Source organism: Sprattus sprattus (assembly GCF_963457725.1).
Source record: "Sprattus sprattus genome assembly, chromosome: 14".
Lineage (NCBI taxonomy): Eukaryota > Metazoa > Chordata > Actinopteri > Clupeiformes > Clupeidae > Sprattus > Sprattus sprattus.
Window position 1 is genome coordinate 15921208 of NC_137912.1, and position 22156 is coordinate 15943363.

At 40.8% G+C, this 22156-nt stretch overlaps 2 protein-coding genes across 2 annotated transcripts; one reads left to right on the forward strand and one right to left on the reverse strand.

Annotated features, from left to right (window-relative positions):
- tm7sf3 (transmembrane 7 superfamily member 3) lies at positions 1-14287 on the reverse strand. Its single transcript, XM_080851643.1, has 12 exons — positions 14028-14287; positions 10898-11052; positions 8445-8595; positions 7879-7999; positions 7061-7232; positions 6604-6781; positions 6335-6421; positions 5735-5815; positions 4162-4314; positions 3254-3351; positions 2942-3104; positions 1-2583 (listed from the first exon to the last, which is right to left on the reverse strand). The coding sequence occupies exons 1-12, from the start codon at positions 14164-14166 to the stop codon at positions 2330-2332; spliced, it is 1752 nt and encodes a 583-aa protein (XP_080707769.1). The 5' UTR covers positions 14167-14287; the 3' UTR covers positions 1-2329.
- Positions 14288-17253: 2966 nt separating this feature from the next.
- med21 (mediator complex subunit 21) lies at positions 17254-21630 on the forward strand. Its single transcript, XM_080850869.1, has 4 exons — positions 17254-17300; positions 17602-17716; positions 17906-18006; positions 21050-21630. Exons 1-4 carry the CDS (start codon positions 17259-17261, stop codon positions 21227-21229), a joined length of 438 nt encoding a protein of 145 aa, XP_080706995.1. The 5' UTR covers positions 17254-17258; the 3' UTR covers positions 21230-21630.
- The last annotated feature ends 526 nt before the right edge of the window (positions 21631-22156 follow it).

Consider the following 22156-nt stretch of genomic DNA (forward strand, 5'->3'; position numbering starts at 1 on the left):
TTGACCTATATCAAATGCCTTTAAAGACTTAACAGAATCCTACTAGGTGCAAAAAAAGGATTTTAGTGACAAGTTACTGAGTAAAGGGACCACGTTAAGTGCTCATTGAAAGGGAAACACCAACTGTGAAGAGAAACTGTGTAAGAGGGTACAAAGGCACTTAAAGAGTTTAGGAGCTCCTCTCAGAAAGTGTGAGAAATCTACACGTAAATAAATGTAATGTCTGCCACTTTTCATCATTTCCACGAAAAGACCTAAAAATTGCAAAAAATGCTGTGTTCAAAATGCACCATAGGAGAATCTTCCTGCACCACAAATCATGCGTCATAAACACACACTTTGACACATCTCTACTATGACATCAGATGTGTGGGGCACTCTCTACTACGACTCAGCACTAAATTCCTTGTATAGACAGGTGGAGATGAGGTGGCCTCACACCTGAATTTGTGACAAACACAAACATATTGGCACATCCTATTTGAAAACGTCCTGTTTTGCTGGACGATACATCTCTATCTTAAGGCTGTAGAGAGAGGAGATAAAGTCATGAGTCCCTGAGTAGCATCTGTACAAACATTAGTGCTAAATGAGTTTGGTTCAAAACCCAGCAGAAAATACCTCGCCGGTTTGATTTCAGTATTGTAGTAATAAAATAATTTTCTCCCTCTCGTCTTCACTACAACAGGATAAGCCATGTTGAGGACAATCTATAGAGTAAAATAAAAGATTTGTTTTGCCAGCATTACAAGTCTAGTCTGTGTCAGAGGCCTGTTGCTGACAACATGCCCAACACCGTTGGCTTTATTGTTTTGAAAATACATGAACACTGTTAGACTAGAGAAAATAATCCATAACTACCATCAAAATGTCAACACTGCTCAGTGAACGTGTGGCACTTTTTAAAACATGATGGTTAAAAAGTGGATTTACAGAGCATTAAAAAAAACAAAAAACACCACAACAGAAATACTACAAATCTGTCAAGTGTCAGTGATTAGCACATATGTTCACAATGGGCAAGGCGACATCAAATTTAACATGGTGCCAAACAGGAATAACTCCCAATGCCAGCCTTACACCATGGAACTTAATTAGGCATAGTGGTTGTGAAATCTATTAACATACTGACCCGACGTAAAAAACAACCACAGTTCAACAGGCTAGGCTTCGTCATTGATTTCAAGTGGTCATCTGTTCAAAAGTGCAACCCTTTTTAAAGCATTGGTTATGCTACACTGATCACTGTTGGTGAATTAGTACACTAATACATATACATACTGATGGCTAGTCTTTGTATTAATGATGCCTTCTCCATCTGATCACCCTTCATTCTCTTGAACTTGTTCTAGCTCCTGTCATATATACTTCCAGTGTGATGTGGCTATGGACCTTTGGTTAACAAAACACATTTTCATAACACTTTGACCACATGTAGTTAAAACTAAAAGGTTTTGCAAATTCAATGTCTACCATAGTCTTTGGCAGAAAGGGGCCTCTGTTAAGCGCAACACTTTGTTATTTAAACTCATGAGTGATAACTGTTAACTGAACTTACCAGTTAGCTACTCTGTTTCTAGTATCGACAGAGAGTGTCAAAGTGTCTAGATCTATTCCCCAAAAACAGCACTGCTCTCAGACGAGCAACTGAGGTGCCATCTTCATCTTGCCCGCACTACTCCCAGGATGAAGCGTTACCAAGAGGGCTGTTTCACGGCAGGGTCCACAAGGGGGCGCAGGCTTTCAGTCAGGGCTGCCCTCAGATCAAACTCTGCTGCCTAAGCAGATTTGAAGGCTGGCTGCAAGATGACCCTTAAGGTCTGCGCAAAACACAGAATAGGCAGAGCACCAGAAACCAAAGCTGAGGCACAGCAAAACTTGGCACTATGTGGAGGACAGACCCTGACCCTGACTGCCCAATGTGACACAGTACGTGGCGCACTGTCAAAACGAAAGCTACAGTGTTCACAGGAATTGCCCGTGTCTTCCTGCCGGCCTGCCGCTGTTTCTGTTGTTGTTAAGAGTCTGCCTCTGTGGTTTGTCTAGCTAGGAACACTGGGCTGGGTACAAGTTTGTCTGCAGCAGATTCTGTTGCACAAACATGGTTCTTCATCTTTGTCCCTTTCTCTACACAGAAAGAGATTGACTATAAGCACCGTCTTGAACTTGGCCCAAATCACAAAACCCAAGGGACTGGTTTAGACCTCTGCAGATTAAAACAGGGGCAGCACCATCCCTGTGACTGGTTGAGAGACTTTAGGGCTTCGAGGGCGACTACTAGATAGGCTGTTACAGTCTGCACACTGCAGTCAGAAGTTTCCGGAAGTCGTCACAGCAGGAGGGGGGTGCGCTCTCCAGCGGGCTCTGGGCGGCAGGTGAGCTGACGGATGCGGTCAATGAGACGGGTGGGGAAGGACGGCGTGTGGTGGCTGGGGTCCAGGACGTTGGTCTTGCGCCGCTCCCGCCCCTGGCGCCACATCAGGTAAGGGCTGGGTGGGAAGAAGGGGCGGTTGCGCTCTCGGTACAGCTGTAGGACGATGCCCGAGACGCCCAGCACTACCCACACTGTGATCAGGATGAAGTCTGGAAAAGAAATGCAAAGTCTTAGTTAACTCAAGATCCTTAAAAAAAACATCTCAAGGTCTGACGGAAATGCTTCACAGCAACTGCAATACATTTACATTTATCTATATCCTTTTTATTAATCTTGTTCTTAACAACCCACTGTGTGATACTTTCTTTCAAAATCAAGCAACCTCCTCGCGATTTGTACAATGCTCTCTAACTGTTAATAGCAGTTTTCTAACACAGTTGGGCTCATTTATCAGACTACGAATAAAAAAAACAAAAATCCTCTACAATGTTTTATTGTCCATGGGGTCCAAATGGCCTTTGTAAGAGACCACATAACTAATGAAATCCTGTTGGGTATTTCACGCACCAATGTCTTGAAAGGGCACAGAGATGAAGGCTCGGTTAAAGTTGTTGTTGAGGAAACGCTTCAGGATGTCCAGGGTGATGTATGACAGGCTGGTGTATATGTAAGCGTTCACGGCCAATACCACTGCATAGGCCCCCGCCACACCACATGCGATTATATTACCCTGTGAAACAAACAGGAACATTCAGTTTAACTCCAGACCACCACACGCAATCAGACACAATTACTTTTCATCTCCTACACATATACACTCATCTCCATCAGAGACTGTGCGCACTGAAAGACAAAGGAAAGGAAATTGTGCATTGCTACCTCTCTTGGCCAGCGAACAAAGAGGATGGGCACAACGACCACAAAGCACCAAAATGTCACCCAGAAGACCACGTCTGAGCGGAACACGTCCAGGTCACCTAGGAGACAGCAAAATGCACAAATGTGATTTTTCTCCCTGTGAACTTCATGACACCATGAGTGCATTCCTCTACTTTCTACGTTCTGCTTAATTCCATGACACACCATTCTATCTAGGCCAAAACTACAGGACAGCAAACCTAGCAGGGGCAAACAGCAGCGCGGATAGCATGATGTGGAAAACTGTGTTTCAGAGTTTAAGTGGGGCCGTGTGATGTCTTTAGTAGGGTGGGCGGGAACAAGGGGCCCTAGGGGAGTACTACAGCAGAGCAGAGTGACTGTCCTCTTAAACAGAGAGAATCAAAAGGATCTTCACTGCAAACAATCAGCTTTCAAAAACGTGGGGGGATTTATTACTTAAAATAAGCAAAATGATCTGCCAACAGGACAGGAACATTTGACTTAACAAGATATTTTAGAAAAAATAACCCATATACATCTTCAAACAAGTGTAGCAAGACTTAAAACAAGTACATTTGTCTTTTTCTGACTTTGACAAAGCAGTTTTGTAATTGTCAGTGGTGAATCAAACTAGTTTGCAAAAATCTCAGTAACAAGTTATAATACCTTATTAAGTTGATTAAGGACAGAAACGCTGCCTTGAAGCAAGTGAAATGTATAAAAAAGGCCTGGTAAGAAGAATTATCTGACAATGACAGACAAAAAAACAAGCATATATTGCCTTGATTCAAGATATTTTATCTTACTAGGTTTTAAATGTTTGCAGTGTTCTGACTACCTCTACTCCGAAATTGACAGTTTGCGATTAACCAGCATCTACCAAAGTTCATTTGTGATCACTCTCTTACCCAGTGGAGTGAAAAAAACGGATGACGCAAGCAGGAAGCCCAGAAGGAGTCCGACCACCATGACGCAAGCCATCACTGAGCCAAACCGCCACCAGCACATCACCAGGAACACGCCTCCAACTGTGCCAATCAGGGCCGTCAAAGCCAGGCGAACTGGGAAAAGGAGAGAGACACAGTGAGTTTAGCTCAGTCCGTTTCATCAGCTGTTCCCTTCATCAATTTAGAGCAGCAAGGTGATAAAGCACTAGATAACTGCAGAGGTGAATATAGTCTAAATAACTGATCCAATGCCAGTGTACCACTGTCTGGTTCACTGGTTCACTGTCAAAGGGGGGCCTGACATGACAAGTTTGGGAACCACTGATCTAATCAAACAGTGGAGAAGGAAGTGTTCCCATGCTGTTTTTAAAGCTTAAATACCGTCTGCAGTCTTTCAAGCTCATTTGAGATGAGGAAATTAGCATTTGCACAAGCACAACTAACCAGGCCAAATCTTGGAATGCCCATTCCTTTAAAAAAAGGTGTTTTGTAGATCATTCAGAAACAAATTTAGACTATAAGTCAGAGGAAGTTTCGAGATGAGAAGTTGGAGAGTGTTTACTGGCCTCTATCGTCAGTGACTCTTGGCTCTACTGGATATAAATCACATTAGCAGGCCCTTTCAGCTTCTTCCTTCCCTTCTGCAAAGTTCAAATTGGACTCACTTGAATGGCTGCATGCGCAGCATACAGTATCGCTGAATGCTCACAAATGAATGTCTAACTACTGGGAGTACGGATTTACTTAGTCACTGCTACAGCTAAACAAGATCAGTTTTGGTTACACAACTACTACCTGCTTAGATTCTGGTCCTCACATCAGATAACTCATGTGCCTTTCAGTCGAGTCCCCACCAATGAGACTCCAAGTCAAATACCTTATCTGCACAAGCTGCTTTTAAACAGCATCACACAAGCAGGTAATCTGCCTTTCATATAAAATATTGCTCCCATCACCCACAGACCAGCCGTCTCTTTCCACCCAGACTCCTTTAGACTGCGTCTTTGAGGGCCTGAGCCCAGAATAGCACAGGGATGGGGTTATCTGATGCAAGGCCTTGCATTTCAATCCAACATCACTAGCAGTGCAAGTGATCTGTGTATGAGATTTGTGTAGCAACTGAAAGAGCATCTTTGATCTTTTCCCAGTACTTCAGTGCAACCACCCTGGGTGTAACTATATATGGAGCCAGGCTCTTGATGGCAAGTCCTTAATTGGAGATCATGCAATTATTTACAAGCATGTCTTGATGTTTCTGTGTCACAAATATCTATATCCCGTGACAAATAATGTAATTGGACGCATGCAAAACCTGTTTGTGCAAGTAATTTCATTCCAGATATGCTTTGGAAATATTATGTCAACAAGGCTTAAGTGAATAAGCATGACCACATGAATTGTAATTAAAAACTGGCAGATCAATGGACTTCCGTTGACAAAGACTGATTTCCTTTGACAGTTGTCAATAGCGTAAAAGGAAGACATCATATTTAGAGCCGTCACTGAAAGCAATATTAAATATTTTTGCACATACTGTCATAGTCCTGTGTGGTGGTCCGGGTGATGAGGACAAAAAAGAAAAAAGCAGAAAATGCAAACCCCATGCAGAACAGCTCTGTTGGGGGAAAATAGAGAGAAGAGGTTTCACCAGAAAAGCATTGCAACATAACACCAGAGTTCCGTTTATTCTGTTACAGATTTTGGTAAACTAATTCAACTTCCATAAGGGCCACCCAAAAGAACAGAGGTTGTGAGAAGTCCTTTTAAATAATTATATATGTAAAAAAAAAAAAAGATCTGTGACAAATGCTAATGATATTTCATCAGACAAAAATAAGAACATTTTGAAAATGCTGTGACCCCTGTCCCACCGACAGTGAAAAAGATCTGGGGAATAAACAAATGGGACCTTTGGTGGAAACATTTCATTTCAACTTTATATTAAAGTTCCCACTGGTCCATAAACATACAACAAATCTTAGTAGCGATGTTGTTTTTGGTGAACCACTTATTTAAGCCACATCTACAAACACGAACTGAAAGAACCTGTGGGTGTTGATTTTAGGGAACTCTACTAAAACTGTCTGAAACCTTTTCAAATGCAAATAAACAGTATTAAAATGAGATGACCCACCACATTTGAAGAAGCGGTGTCCAAAAAAGCACACGATGAGTCCTGCCACACCCACAATAGTGAAGAAAACTTTGGTGGATATTTTACCTGGGAAGGATGATATAGAAGTAATACATGTTTTAGAACCACAAGAGAGCTCAGATCAATTCAGTAGAAAACGAATTAGGAAGTGAAGCCTATGCCTGTTACCCAAGTAAAACCATGCAAAAGTACATCTTTACTGTTTACCTGCTGTTCTTAAATAGCTGTGAAGTTTGAAATACTCTCACCTAAAGTTGCACAGTCATCCAGCTTGGAGGCAAAGCTGCAGGCGTATGTGTGGGCAGGAATGTAGGAGGCTGAGGTGTTGAGGAGCGGGTCCCTCACGATGACGGAGTAGATCACCCCTTGCCCCGGGATGGAGGAGAAGGCCATGGTTGTTCGGTCATTGGAGGTCAGAGTAATGACCTGGAACCATTAAGAGATGAGTGAAGGAGGGAAAACTCTTCTGATAGAGCAACAAAATATAAAAATCACAATTACACATGGTGAAATAGCAAAGGGGTGGTCATTAGCCATTTTCAGTTCGAAATAACCCCAAAATCACAGGGGGTGCAAAACCCATTTATACTTACACTAAAACATGGCCTTCAATTGCAAGCCCACATGATCCAATGTTACATTTTCCCATTAATTGACCCCATTATCTGATCACTGGGAAAAGAATATGTGGGAGTGGGGGCCTACCCTCTTCCCATGCTCCCTGAGGTTCAGGACGTTGGCCACCCTCTCCAGGCTGAAGATGAGGCTCTGCTCAGAGAGGTCACTCTCTGGGAGGAAGTACTGGTAGATGTCATACTCCAGACGCCAGCGAGTACCTGGACCCGTGTCTACGTCACACTCTGGTGGACTGGCCCCTCTAAAAATAAGGGGAAAGGGGTCAAACCCGCCAAAGGTCATGTCAAATTGAATTTAGAAAGAAGAATTTGGCAAACAACAAACTTATTTTAGCAGGGAAATGGCAAGAAAGCTATTCCCATCACCAGCTGATGAATGGGATCATGTCATTTCATTTGACCTGTTGTTACGTTTGCTTGTTTGCCATTAGTAAATCAATGTCATTAGCCTGCCTCATGCTACAGGATTTTACTTGTTGCTACAGGATTGTACTTGTTTCTACAGGATTTAACAGCCCCTAGCACTGGCCTTTCCCATGACACCTCAGTAATTCTCCAGAAAGGTTGCCTACACTCAAGCTTTCCTTTAGCCTTCCTCTTAATGCCCTATAGTAACACCACTCCAGCCTCAAATCAATGCAGATCCATTCTCACCGTTCTTATCACCACAAGAAAATGACAACCTGTAGCAGATAACTCCAGAAACACACCATCACTCACAAGTTGTGCAACAGGGGCTATCTCTTTAGATAGGAGGTGCCGGTTGTTGTTTGCCATATGCCAATCCTTACAAGCATTAGTCAACACTTAGAGGCTTAAAACAAAAAAACACTTTGAGGCTGAAAGTGATGTGGCAAATAAAAATAAAAAAGAATTGCAAGTCATTACCGATTATATCCAATATTTGCTGGAGCAAAAGTGATGATGGTTTCAAAAAGGTTGTAGTGCAGGTAGACATTTGGGTCAATGTCCAGGTCGAACTCCATGTTACAGGCTCCAGGCACGGGATCTGCAGGAAGGGAGAAATGTATGTCAGACTGCAGATCATGATTACCTTTTAACCCCAATTGCAACCACTTCTGTGATATTTGCAATATTCCTATCTTAAAGAAATCATGTACAACAGCAATATATTTATGCAACACAACTGACAAGGTCTTCCAACTGCAGTATGTAGTATTTAAAGACATGTGTTAATAAGGATAAAAGTCATTCTGAAGCAGATTATGGATGCTAAACGTGTAGTGGCTGTGATGTTTCAGATCTCTGGTATCTGAGCAGGTTTTCACTTAAATCTTTTAAAAAGTGTCCATCAGCCATTTCTATGGGGTGACTTCAAATCAGTGAATCTCTGCAACTGGTTCACAAGAATATCTGCCTACTCTAGACACCTTGGCCTATGTGATTTGAAACCATGTGATGGTCATTGCTTAGTGACAGCAGACTGCTCCAACCTCTGTTCGTGTAGGGCAGAATGACGCCGGTCCCGGCCACCGTGTCTCCGTCGGGCGAGAGCAGGAACCAGGTCAGCGAGGACTGAGTGGGCGTGAGGGTGGACAGCAGGCCGGTATCAGCAGCAGTGAGGGAGAAGCCGGGCAGCGGGACCTGGACAGAGCAAAAGATAAAGCAACACTTGATCAGCTGGGGGAGGTATACTACTGCTGACAAGGTCTGCGGACACAGAGGATGACGCAAATTTTGTATCAGCACAGTCCTTACAGATTTTTCACCTTCGCAACAGGAGAAAATCAAGTGTACTTTGTCTGTATGTATGTATGTCTGTCTGTGCCACCATTGCTCAAAGCCATGTCTGCAGTATTATACTTCCTCTACTATACTATACTTAACCTATATTAGAGGTCGACCGATATGGGTTTTTCTATAACCGATGCCGATGCCGATACTTAGAGGTCAGGGTTAACCAATAGCCGATATGGGCTGCCGATTTTTTTTGGCCGATATCTAAAAGATTTCCCATTAATTTGCATGCTAAAGCGTCACACTAATAATAAGTAGATGCACACAATTTTACTCCCCTACTAGTATCTTAAGTCTGAAGTCCGTGCCCCCGTACACACACACACACACACACACACACACACACACACACACACACACACACACAGCCTAATACTTACAAACATCCATAATCTAGGAATCCAGAGAACCCCCCCCCCCCTTTTTTTTATGTATTATTTATTATTTTTGTTATTATTATTTTAGATATTCTTTTCTTCAATGTATATACATATATGTATGTGTACAGACTATGATTTGTCTTTATTTTAGGGTTGCTGTCTGGGCCGTGGGAGGGGGGAGGGGGGAAGGGAGAATTCTTTGTAAAACTTAAATCCGTCACATTTTATGTTTTCAAAAAAAAAAAATAATACATTTTTTTTTAAATAGATTAAAAAATGACAAATATCGGCCCGATATATCGGTCGACCTCTAACCTATATCAGCCACTATTCAATACAGGGTTAAACACTTCAATGGATTACCCCACAAACCATCACACAGATACAGCACCGCTCAATAAGAAACTAGATTTAGAATTTTTTTTAAATGTATATACTCGGGTACGCTTTCTCATTTAGAGACATTAAGAATTATTTACCATGCCAAGCATTCTCCTGAATCTGACAATGTGCGCTCTAAAGTGATGTAGTGATAGTCACTAAGCACTAGTCAGCGTTCTATCTGGAGGACACTGAGAGCTTGTGTTCAGGTTAGTGTGGCTGCCCAGAGGCATGACTGCCTGCAGAGTCCTTTTTCCGTTTGACTGGGAGCTTGTGATTACCCTCTCACATGATGGGTTTAACCGAGTCTGCCATCCTGTGCCTTCGTCAGAAGACGCCATCACAAGTGGGTCAGCTGTGGCATTGTCTGTTTCCCCAGTGAATGTGCTTGTGTGTGGGCGGGAAGGCAGGCGGATGTGTAAACTTTTTCTACGTACATTTTTATCTCTTCCACAGAAACGAGCTGAGACATGTGAGAAAACACAAGCTCAAGCCCTGACACACACACACATACACACACAATATTTCTCTAAGGCTAAATGGTCATCACTTAATTTCCTCTTCATCACACCATTACACAATCACATAAAAAAGGGACAGTTATGGGTACACATGATGGGTATGTTTGGCAAGAATAAAAACTCATGAGAAAATAGGTTCTCTCTATAAGACCTCCCTCAGTACTTCAAATAGTGGATAGCATGCCATTAAAGTGCAGTGACCCTTAACTATTATGGTAGGGGTGACACTGGTGCAAATGCCAATAATAACAGTTCATTTAGACTAAGACTGGTGGACTCTAAAGGGAAAATTCAGGATTTTGTGAAACCGGGCCTTATTTTAAGATGTTTTGGGGTCCAAACTTTTATCAAGGACAATTAACGATTGACATTGGTCCTGTATTAAGTGAGAATAGACAGATAGATCTCTGTCCGTTTACCTCAATAACTGTAAAGAAAATGTAAAAAAAAAAATATGTCTGTTTCAGTTTCAGCACAAAATGATTGTAGAAACAAGGTTGAGAATTTTGAGAACAGACTAATGTGACTGCAACAACATTTATGTTTATAATGTTTCTGCTTTAAAAAAAAAAAAAAGATAATTACATGCCTTTGTGGCTGGTATTGGGTTAAGGATACTGAGGTTCACACAGCTATTACTATCAAAAGCAACACAGCACTGAAAACCACTGATACATTAAGAAGATGTAATGCTGCTCTGTGTTTTGGTGTGTGTCTGTGTCTGTGTCTGTGTCTGTGTCTGTGTCTGTGTCTGTGTCTGTGTCTGTGTCTGTGTCTGTGTCTGTGTCTGTGTCTGTGTCTGTGTCTGTGTCTGTGTCTGTGTCTGTGTCTGTGTCTGTGTCGTCATTCACGTGCATTTCATCTTACCCTGTTGTAGGACAGCGTGGCGTTGTGGTGCTGCGTGTGGAACTGCAGCGTGATGAAGGAGACATCCGTGGGGATCCTGGAGACCACCGCCTGAACTGACCCATTCTCAGGGACGCTCACGTTCTGGAAGGTTCCAAAGGAGAACACCACACGATCTGAGGAAGACAAAGAGGATCGGCATCAGGCACATGGAACTGCAAAGATACTGTCAAATGCAAAGTCATGGTCAGTAAATACTTACTATTATTTACAGTAAATTCTTAAATATTTTGGCATAGGTGAAAAGGGCCTTACTTTTGCCATGAGAGAATTTGTGCATCAAACAGGATGATGTGTGAGAGAATGCATGTTGCAAGAGTTACTGTTCACACAGACGTGTGCTGGAACAGGAAGTTGATCGTGATTCAGGGGTGATCTTAGCTCACACTACAGTCATTCCAAGGCTGTGTTTATGTATCCTAAACCACCAGGCCTACCGCGTGTTCATAACCCAGTTCCATCTCTATCGGGGCGTGACACCCTCTGCTTGTATTGGTGATTCATCTTTTCCTCCTTCCGCACAATTAGTCAGCTAGGCTAATAACTTTTTCACAACCAGTCATTTGTTCAGAAATGGGTTTCCATTGTGCAATAATACGAGATTTTATCTGGCTGATGATAGATCTCAGATTTGATGAAATGTTAACTTGCAAGATAGGTTGCTGTAGGCCTAGAGTATTGATGATGCCAAATTGGATACTGCAGAGGTAATTAAGGGTGACTACAGTCTCTACTAGTCCCCAGAAATCTCAAAAGTGTACATACAGTAAACATTAGGTAATTGAGGCCATCTCAAATGCCATATATATCTGGGTCTCTGAAACCAATCCAGGCAGATTTCACACAGACAAGAAGACGCTACATGCGCTACAAGGTAAACAAGTGAGATGTGAATAGTTTCCTTGAATGAGATCATCAGTTGGGGCTGCAAAGTATTTTACTATCCATTGATTAACTCGATGATTTTCAAATAAATTCAATTTTATTTATATAGCGCCAAAACAATACAATTGCCTAAAGGCGCTTTACAGTTTTTTCCCATGATGGGAGTGGGACCAACAGGGACCACTGTGCTCAGATATGAGGACTTGTTCAACACACAATTAGTTTAAAAGCATCTCAAATCTTCCTTTTTAATCTGGAGTTTCCCTGCTGATAGGGGATATTAAAAGGCGTTTTAATTATTGTATCAGATTCACCTGTCTACATATCAACAGCACTTACTTCCTCACATTGTTTGAAGTGATAATTATGCTGAGTGGTCCCAACTCAATGCTGAATCATGGCTTGTGAGACATAAAAGTGCATTGTCTCTCACTCAGAAATCATGGTTTGGGGAGGAAATTGAGCAGAAAATTCCTGAACAAACTGATACAGACTGTGCCAGTGAGAGAGAGGGGATGAGCAGGTGACCTGAAGGAATTCGCAAACCTCTCAAATCCAGGAAGTTATAAAGACCAAGAAAAGCACAAGCTCACTAACTAATATGATTACAGCTCCAATATGAACATAAGCCAAACACATTGCATTTTTCGAGGCTAAGCGTGCATGGCTATGTTCAACTGCTGGGTCAGACGTCTTGATCCATCGTTATTTTACTGAAGTCTTATGCGAGTCAAAAATGCCTGTTTATACCACTCTGAGAGCTATTGTTCTCGTCACATGCTTACTGGCAGTAACAACTGAACTGAATACTGCAGGTCTTGTAGCATGTAATGATCAGTAATGATGGGGCTACAGGATGAAATTCTCCAGATTTCTTGGCTTTTTTTCTTCATCCCAGGAAGACCTGTAATCCCTCTTCACTGACTAAACATTTTTCAAGCAACCCAGTCTTGCTGGAAGGTGGCCAATGAACAGGTTTAGAGGTCTTTGTAATCACAGTTTGTATTCACATTTTGAGGTCTTTGAATCTCATGACTTCCCCTTCACTACAAGAAGAATTTCTTTTTCTGCTACCATATGACCATCCATCACAAGCCAACCTCAGCTCTATTAGGGGCATTGCTAGTTCTTTGTAACATAAGGATTCTCTCACCACAAAGAACTCAACAAACTTCTATACATCATCTACTTATGTGTGTACAGGACAAGTCACAACTACTTAACTTAAAAAAGCAATCAACCTCACTGTTCAACATACTAACATATCGAACTCCCTGATCACTAACCGGAATAAACACAATTTTGTATAGGTTTCTCTAACAGAAATCCATGATATCTGCCTTAAATAAAACACAGTTTTAAAAAGTTGTGTTTGAAAAAACAGCTGAGGTTATCAAGCTTTGGTTCTAGAGCTGGTCTTTGAACTAGGAACTCAAGTCCAGCCTTGCGATGCCAAAATTATCCCACAATCAGTAACCTCTGGCCATGAAGGCTTTTTATTTAGATAATCACACAGTTAGATCAGCACTGTCAACGTTTAGGGGGCTAATATTTAGGCCAAAACATTTAAGACACTTCTTTAAACTGTCAAATAACCTCACATAAGAGTTGCCAGTCAATGGGACGCGGGTCTATGTGGACTTGATTCTCAAAAGAAGCCGTGTTTGTGATGGTGTAATTAAAAACCTCATAAAAACCACGAATGGAAATTCTGGACGGCTACCTAAAACGTGGACGGTTTATGGGAAAACTTTAACTGGCCTGTAGTGCAAATATTTTAGGATGGTACGGACATACAGGTTGCCGTTGTTTCACAGGAGTCAACATAAACCAGTATCATTCTGTTTTTTGCCTTTGCGTTAGCTTAAAGCGCAAGTGAAATAGTTTTTTTTTAATTAACTGGAACGAGCAGATAAGATTTATGGAAGATGTGCAAGTCTAGAATTCTTGTTTGACAACAAAAAGTGTATCGGTTGCTTACATTATTAAAAGATTCAGCTTGCTATCGTTTAGTACTAATCCACATCTCGATGGAAATCCGTACAGAAATTGTAACGTTAGATAGCCTAATGTTACTGCTAGCAAACAAACTGCCTGTTACCTGTCTAGTCACATAGTCAGTGTGTCTAGAATGCCAGTGAACTACTGTTAATAAAACACATGTAACAATCCACATAAGCTAATATTAACCAATAGAAGGACTTACTTTCATCTTGCGCAAATAACTCATCACATAAAATGGAGAAGATAAGCAAAACAAACGTCCAAAAATGAGGCATTTTCTTCGGGCCCACGACGTAATTACTGACGTTTCCACTTTGTGCAAATACCTCTTGGTTTACCATTATGGACAATTCTCCAACGAATTTGCCTCCACAAATAACAGTTACATGCTACGGCCATAAAGAAGCCTGTTGATGACAGATATTTGAACTGTAGGTTAGTGTAGGGTCCATCGGTTTCTTGGGGTCTCCCTACGCGGCGCGGTAACACAGCTGAAGACAAACAGTAACTCCTCCCCTTCACCATCCAGCGTTCCGTGAGCAACAGTCAAATTAACTGGCATAACTTCCGGACATATTTAGATAAAATAAAACTAAAACAAAATAAAGGTCCTCAATCAGATTTTTAAGCGACATCAAATCTGTGAACATTTGTAATGAGTAGGGGGAGGGTAAAGTAACTGGTTTGGGAAAGCCCCCTACTGTGTTCAGTGTAGCTGCGGTTCTGCACGTGACCGGCACCTGACAGCCTGCATTTTTGCCTCGAGAGACGGTCACGGTCATAGACATGTATAGGTATACATGTCTATGGTCACGGTTATCTTGTGTGACCTAACCGATGCGCAAAGAAGAAAAAAAGCTAAAGAATCAGGCAGTAAGCTTGCCTACCAGACAACCAGCCCGTTATCACATGGAAATGTTTTGGTAGGAGAACGAAGCTACTTGTCTGCTGATAGTTAGTTGTTTTAACATTTCGTTTTAACAAGAATAATACATGATAGAAGTAATGCATCACATGAATTATTTCATTCAAAATGATTAAATGCCTAAATCCTATCACTGTTTCAGGTGTTGTTAAGTGTGGTTAAGAGAGAAGCAGCTTAAGGAGGCAGCAAAGGGGAGCCCATCTTTGCAGAGTTGGTTGCAAAGAAGCAAACCAGCAAGTGAGACAGACATTTCATTGTGATAAAGATGACAATGTGTAGGCTAATTCATTAATGCGGAACAGGCTCATATTTTCAGACTCTTATTTTTAGCCTACAATTACATTTAAATTATGCAGCAACCACAAGCCTCCATACCAGAGGAAAATGTGGACTAGGAGACACACAGGACAGGTAGGCCTATAGTGCCTATAGTAGGCCTATAGTGCTGATCACCAAATATGAGATGAAAGGACCATTCTAGAAAGTACATGGATAAAGAGCTACATGCTTAATAATTATAATTTTAAAAAGTATAGGCTATTCTATACTTTTCAAAGATCTTGCCTGAGCAGACCTAAAATGACATACCACTGCTTCTAGTGGGCCTTATAATAGTAACGATAATGGTTATAACAATAATATATAATTGGACAGATGGGCCAAGTTCATCCACTGGAGACAAAGACAAGAAGCCAGAGCGAAACCCTGATGAAAACAGAACTGACTTGGAAAACAGTGAAAGGAGAGACGACAAAGAAAGCCAGGACAGGATGCCAACAAGGGAGGATATTGAGGAGAGTGAGGCAGAATCCATGAATACAGATTTGGATTTTTTTGCTGAGATTGAGTAATCCAACAGATCCAGCTCATGTGCAGAGCAATAATCTTAAATACAATCAGGCCTTAATCAAATTCAACATTCAGTCTTCTCCTTTAAATATTTGAGTTTTGAATGCATTTGGAGCAACATAGCATTTTTATAGTGCTATTCATGAAGTAGAAGGATATTGTTTTCAATTATGTTTGTGTTTAAGTTATGTTGTCAAACGTAACAAATTTTTCTTCTTCAACCAGTTCTTCTTTATTATCATTAGGAGGCAGGTTAATCTCTTGTTTTTATTCAAGTCTATAGAGCATATAGGCTGCGTAAAACAAACAACAGTGTCTTAGTTAGGGGATTGAGTGCTAAATTGAGTGTATATTTGATTGTTTTATTTAATTCCAAATCAGCATTGTCATTGTGAACACTCCTGCTGTAGTGTATTCTTAAAGACTAAATCAGTTATTTGCTTTTCTACACAGCATCTGGATGGTGTGATCCAACCTCTACTTCATTCATATGGATCCTCAATTCAACATCAAGACCCTTGGATACTGTCTTGGAGTCTTTCCCTCACTTAAGCATTTGAATCACCTTATCTCTTGAGTCTTCATTCCCTCTGTTATTTCACAGCCTGTCTGAAAAGAGTGAATTTTAGATCCTAAAGGAGATCTCTACTGTAACCACTCATACGTGGCATGTCTGTGTCATGTGTTTGAATATGTTTGCAAGTAGCATATTTCATTTTTTTTTCTAACAGTAGCAGACAAATTACTTATTTGGCCTTAAAAAAAACTAGAGCATAAATGTTACAATAACAAACTGAAATTCACCTCATAGTCATAAACAAATAACCTAGTTTATGTATACAGTTGTTTAAGGAGACAGTGGCTTTGCTTAGACCAATATAATGGACCAATATTGGGTTCAAAAGGCTAATACAGACTCTTAATATGGGTTTCCAATATAGATTATAAAATAGGCATAGTTACTGTTTTTATACCTAAAGCTAACAATTTTAGATCCCGCAATTACCGTAAATATTCAATGAATGTGATGGTTTGCTTTCAACCATTTAATTGAAAATAACAACAATAACTAGTACTACTACCAAAAAGGGACAGTGTTGTTTCCTTGTCAAAACCTTTTTTGCTGCAAGAAACTCCAATTTCGTTTCACTTCCTGAGGATATTGTGGCTTATTGCTGCCAAGGGAAAGGAACTCCTTTACCATAAGTTCACCGTCCCTCGTGAGCTGTCAGAACCATATAGATCAGAATTTACACTACTTTCGTATTTTCGTCATCTCCCATTTTCAAATCCGTACAAAGGTTTCTGCGTAAAAAGAAATAGGCGACTGTCTTTCCTCTCTCTTTGCTTCTGTACTCCACACATCTGACTTTAACATGATCTAACTGATCAATAAATGTATCAGAAAGTGCTACCTTTCAAATATTTTACGTAAATATGACATGTTGAACGGTGTTTATACAACGATTTAAAGAAATAGAGTTTACGGCAAATGCAAAATAGTTGCTTGATAATCTAGAATCCCTCCGTTAATGTGTCATGATAGGTTAGAAATTATAGGACGCTCAAAATTGTACCTTTCTTTCTATTGGCCACACTCTTATTGGGTGAAACCAATAGCATTGCGTGATGTTACCCAGTTGACAGACAACTCTGAAGATGGCGGACAGGCTAACGCAGTTACAAGATGCTGTCAACTCAGTAAGATAAATCTGCAATTTTGATTGAAATACGCTTTCATAGAGTGTTGATTCAGATATTCAGCAGTAAAGTTCTTTAGCATGTAACTTTTGTTGAGTATGGGTGGTCTTAAAAATTCAGTATCTCCTCTATCATTAGCCAAGTCACTGAGAAGCTAACCTTTGCGCTCTGTTGTATTATGGCTATCTAGCTGGCCAGGATCACTATTTAATATTAAATTATTGGTCATACTTCCACCCCATACCTCAGTGTGTGGTGCTCATATTAAATCTTATACTCTTGTTTACACTCATGTCTCCAGCTTGCTGATCAGTTCTGCAACGCAATCGGAGTGTTACAACAGTGCGCTCCCCCGGCTTCTTTCAGCAACATTCAAACAGCCATCAATAAAGACCAACCATCGAACCCGACAGAAGGTAAATAATTAAGAAACCTCGCTTTAACTTTGCTGTAATATCTGGACTTTACCCTTCAGCTGAATAGTCATATGCTTGCTTTCAAAGAAACTGATATAGATTTCCAGCAGTAAACATCATGGCTATTATAGAATGATATTATTAAGTCTTGATATGTTCAGTTATTAAATAGATCTCGTGCATTTGCAGAGTATGCCCAGCTTTTCGCAGCACTGATTGCAAGGACAGCCAAAGATGTGGATGTGTTGATTGATTCTCTACCCAGTGAGGAATCTACTGCAGCTCTTCAGGTATGTCCAGCCACACTATTATTGTCATAATGACATGAACCATCGTTAAAAATAAAAAAAAGTTGATATAATTTACTGTCATTTGCAAAGATGTTCTGTTCTCAAGCAATAACATTTTTGAATGCATCTAAGAGTGTCTCAGAGTATGGACTGAAGAAGGAGTCAAAACCATTATGTTCTGTTTTTTTTTGCCATTGCTAGACCTTTGATAATCTAGAAGAAGCCACAGTTCTGAGGTCACCTTCTCATTTATTAATATACCATGGCTCCAGCAGCAGAGTGACATTTAGCTTTTCACTCTATAACTGACTTAAGGGCTCTGTGTTTGTACCTCAATTGGGCTAGCAATCTAGCAAAAGCATATACCAAGAATAGTTTCCAACAAGTTAATTCAGAGTATTTAAATAGATAGATAGATAGATAGATAGAAAGACAGATAAATATAACTTTATTAATCCGCAAATACAAATTTCAGTAATGCACTAGCAATAATATAAATGTCAAACATAATTTACAAAAACAAGCACAATGAAGTAAGTAAAAATACAGAATGACTGTATACATACACACACATACATACAAACACACACACACATTTAATTGCAGCGAAGCAGAAGGAGGCTCCGACTGAAGACACTCTGTTGTCTGATCAGTAGGTTGTGTAGCTTATGCAACAACATTCTCTCCACAACCAATTCTAGAGGCTCAACAGCAGTCCCCTGCACAGAGCCAGCCTTCTTTATGCGTTTGTTCAGTTTCTTGAGTTGCTGGCTCTGATGCTGCTGCCCCAACAGATACCTGCAAAGAAAAATTGTACTTGCCATAAGAGACTGTTTTATATGCGGTAATGTTGCACCACTATAACTGACATCTCTATAATTTTGGAAGATGAGCCAGTAAATCAAATGTTGCTGTTGTTATTTATATTAACTAGTGCAGTGCCCGTAGGAATTATGCATTCTGTAGTGTTAGCAGACGTAGGTGTAGCTGTTGGGTAGTGTAATAGCAAGACATATTTGCACTCCACATAGGTACAGTTTACACTGAAGTATTATTGTGATGCATGTTTCCTTTTCATTAAGAAATGTTTTAATGTTGTATAGCCTTTTTGGAGATATACCAACAAATAAAGTTTGAGATTATGTAGTGGAGGCAGTTGAATTTAGATGTCAAAGTTGCTGTCTAAACTATAAACTAAATGTCATAAAGAAAGAAACTATTTAAAATGAAGTTATGGTTGAAATAGGATCACTTCTTTATTGTAAGGGTAAGTGTAGGGTAAGAATGGTCATGCAGTTGAACTCAAATGTAGGTTCATTTTATTGAATGTATACTGTACTGTAGGCTACTGTATGACTTTGATGATGCTAGCTTTGACAGCCTATTCTCAGACAGATCGTAATCTAATTATGTCCTTACAATGGGAACACAGTTTAAATACTCTGACTGGAGATGGCGTTACTATCCCCAACCCGAATTCAGTGCAGGACTGGGAGGATAACATGATGACGTGGGCCCAACATAACTTACAGCGAATGTAAAAAAATGTTGGCACCCCTGCACTTCTGTCAGATAATGCACCACTACTCCCAGAAAAGTGTTGCAATTACAAATGCTTTTGTATTCATATGTTTATTTACTTGTTTTCATTGGAAAAACACAAAAAATCTGAGAAATAATGCCAAATCTGAGTTTATTCCTCATAAAACTAAAAAAAGGGCCGGACAAAATTATTGCCACCCTTTCAAAATTATAAGAAATAAATGTATTTTAAGCATGGAATGCTCCTTTAATCTTTATTTAAACTCACCTGTGGCAAGCCACAGATGCTGGTAATATATAAATCACATTTGCAACCAGTTAAAATGGAGCAAAGTTGACTCAACCTTTGTGTTGTGTGCCTGTGTATACCACACTGAGCATGGAGAAAAGAAAGAAGAGCAAAGAATTGTCTGAGGATTTGAGAACCAAAATTGTAGACAAGCATGGACAATCTCAAGGCTATAAGTCCATCTCCAGAGATCTTAATGTTCCTGTGTCCACTGTGCGCAGTGTCATCAACAAGTTTACAGCCCATGGCATTGTCACTAACCTCCCTAGATGTGGAAGGAAGAGAAAAATTGATGCAACAAAAGATTGTTTGAATGGTGGATAAATAACCTAGAACAACTTCCAAATAAATTCAAGACAAAGGGTACAACGGTGTCAGCTCGCACTATCCGTCGCCTTTTGAATAAAATGGGATGCTATGGTAGGAGACCCAGAGGACCCCACTGCTAACACAGAGACATAAAAAAGCCAGAATGGAGTTTGACAAAACTTTCTTGGGGAAGCCAAAATCATTCTGGGAGAATGTCCTGTGGATAGATGAGACCAAAGTAGAGCTTTTTGGTAAAGCAGTTTACCGGCAACGAAATGAGGCCTTAAAAAAAAAAGAACACGGTCCCTACAGGCTAATATGGTTGAGCTGGACCGATGTTTTGGGGTTGCTTTGCTGCTTCTGGAACCTGATGCCTTGACTGTGTGCATGGCATCAGGAAATCTGAGGACTACCAAATAATTTTTGGGCGCAATGTAGGGCCCACTGTCAGAAAGCTGGGTCTCCGTCAGAGGGCATGGGTCTTCCAGCAGGACAATGACCCATAGCACACTTCAAAACGACCCAGAAATGGTTAAGACAAAACACTGGAGAGTTCTGAAGTGTCCGAGATGAGTCCAGATCTTAATCCCATAGCACAACTGGGGCATGATCTCAAATCAGTAGTTGGGAGAAGGCACCCTTCAAATGTGAGAGACTTGGAGCAGTTGGCAAAAGAAGATTGGTCCAAAATTCCAGTAGAGAGGTGTAAGACACCTCATTAATGGTTATAGGAAGTGTGAGGGACTGCTCGGTCACCCCACGTTATTGGGATGTGGCAACTGAAATGTTAGTGGTGAAGAGGAACAAAACTCACTTGTCCATGACTGTATACCCAGCACTAACACTCCCTTGTCCTTTGTTTACCCATCCCTCCTGTTAACTCTGCTGTCTTCTGCCCCGTAGGCTGCCAGCCTCCGTCAGCTTGAGGAGGAGAATCATGAGGCGGCGGCGCGGCTCGAGGAGGTTGTGTACCGCGGGGACGTGCTGCTTGAAAAGATACAGAGCGCGCTGGCTGACATTGCTCAGTCCCAGCTCCGCACCCGAAGTGGAGCCCCCAGCCAGCCTATACCCCCCGACTCCTGACTGCAGGGGGATTAGTGATTATCATGGACTGCTCTTTTGGGGTGTGACGGGTGGCCTCCAGTAATTTGTACAGTTTGTAAAAAATAGTGTCGCTTTGGATTTTTGTACTTGTTTGCATTTTAGTTTACAGTCATGAAAAATCATTGTTGCCATCAACTCAGTCGTGTATGTGTGAGTGTGCGTGTGTGTGTGTGTGTGTGCGTGTGTGTGTGTGTGTGTGTGCGCATGTGTGCGCGTGCTCTTGAAAGTGCTGTTGCTTGTAACACAGGACTATCAGTTCTTGACGAACAAGAATTGATCTTCACGGTCAGTTACTGAATGATTATGCCATTAATGCACCACCTGAAAATCTACAGTGGGAGTAATTGTTAGAGAAATAAAGTTTTTTTTCTTTTCTTGAATTTGTAGTGAACCTGAACAGTTTTTTCTTAGATGTGTTATTGTCTACTTTCGTTATGTATATTTTTACCAGATGAAGCTTAGTACTTTCCTCATCTGGATCACTTTTAGACCAATCATCTGTATTGGAATATCCATTAAGAACCTATCTTAAAAAGAGGATGCCCTGTGTCCTGGGTCGAGTAGATTTCTATTTCCACTAGATGGCAGTAGTCTCTCTTTGGTGGAGACTAGTTCAATCAGTGCAGAAACCACTCAAGGTGGTCGGAAGTGTGATCTCTGCTAAATATAAACTGAAAAATCAAGGGAACCCTAATTGTCTAGCGCGCTATTATTAGTGCCCTAGATTTCTTACTTTCTGAACATCTGAGAAGAAAGTCAACCCACGTTAGTGTCAGCCTTGGATGATTTAAAAAAGGAAATTGTGTATTGAGCTATTTTCCACACATACAATTACAACACATCAGGGTCATGTTGTTGATATTAACCCCAGCATTGAGGCGTTTTATCACAGGCCAGTAATACAAT

Coding starts and splice junctions, on each gene's coding strand:
- med21 (XM_080850869.1), top strand. CDS start 17,259: ATGGCGGACAGGCTAACGCAGTTACAAGATGCTGTCAACTCA. Junction 17,717..17,905: donor ACCATCGAACCCGACAGAAG/GTAAATAATTAA, acceptor GTGCATTTGCAG/AGTATGCCCAGCTTTTCGCA. Junction 18,007..21,049: donor AATCTACTGCAGCTCTTCAG/GTATGTCCAGCC, acceptor TCTGCCCCGTAG/GCTGCCAGCCTCCGTCAGCT.
- tm7sf3 (XM_080851643.1), bottom strand. CDS start 14,166: ATGGTAAACCAAGAGGTATTTGCACAAAGTGGAAACGTCAGTAATTAC. Junction 6,422..6,603: donor GGATGACTGTGCAACTTTAG/GTGAGAGTATTT, acceptor CATCCTTCCCAG/GTAAAATATCCACCAAAGTT. Junction 5,816..6,334: donor ACACCGCTTCTTCAAATGTG/GTGGGTCATCTC, acceptor TTCCCCCAACAG/AGCTGTTCTGCATGGGGTTT.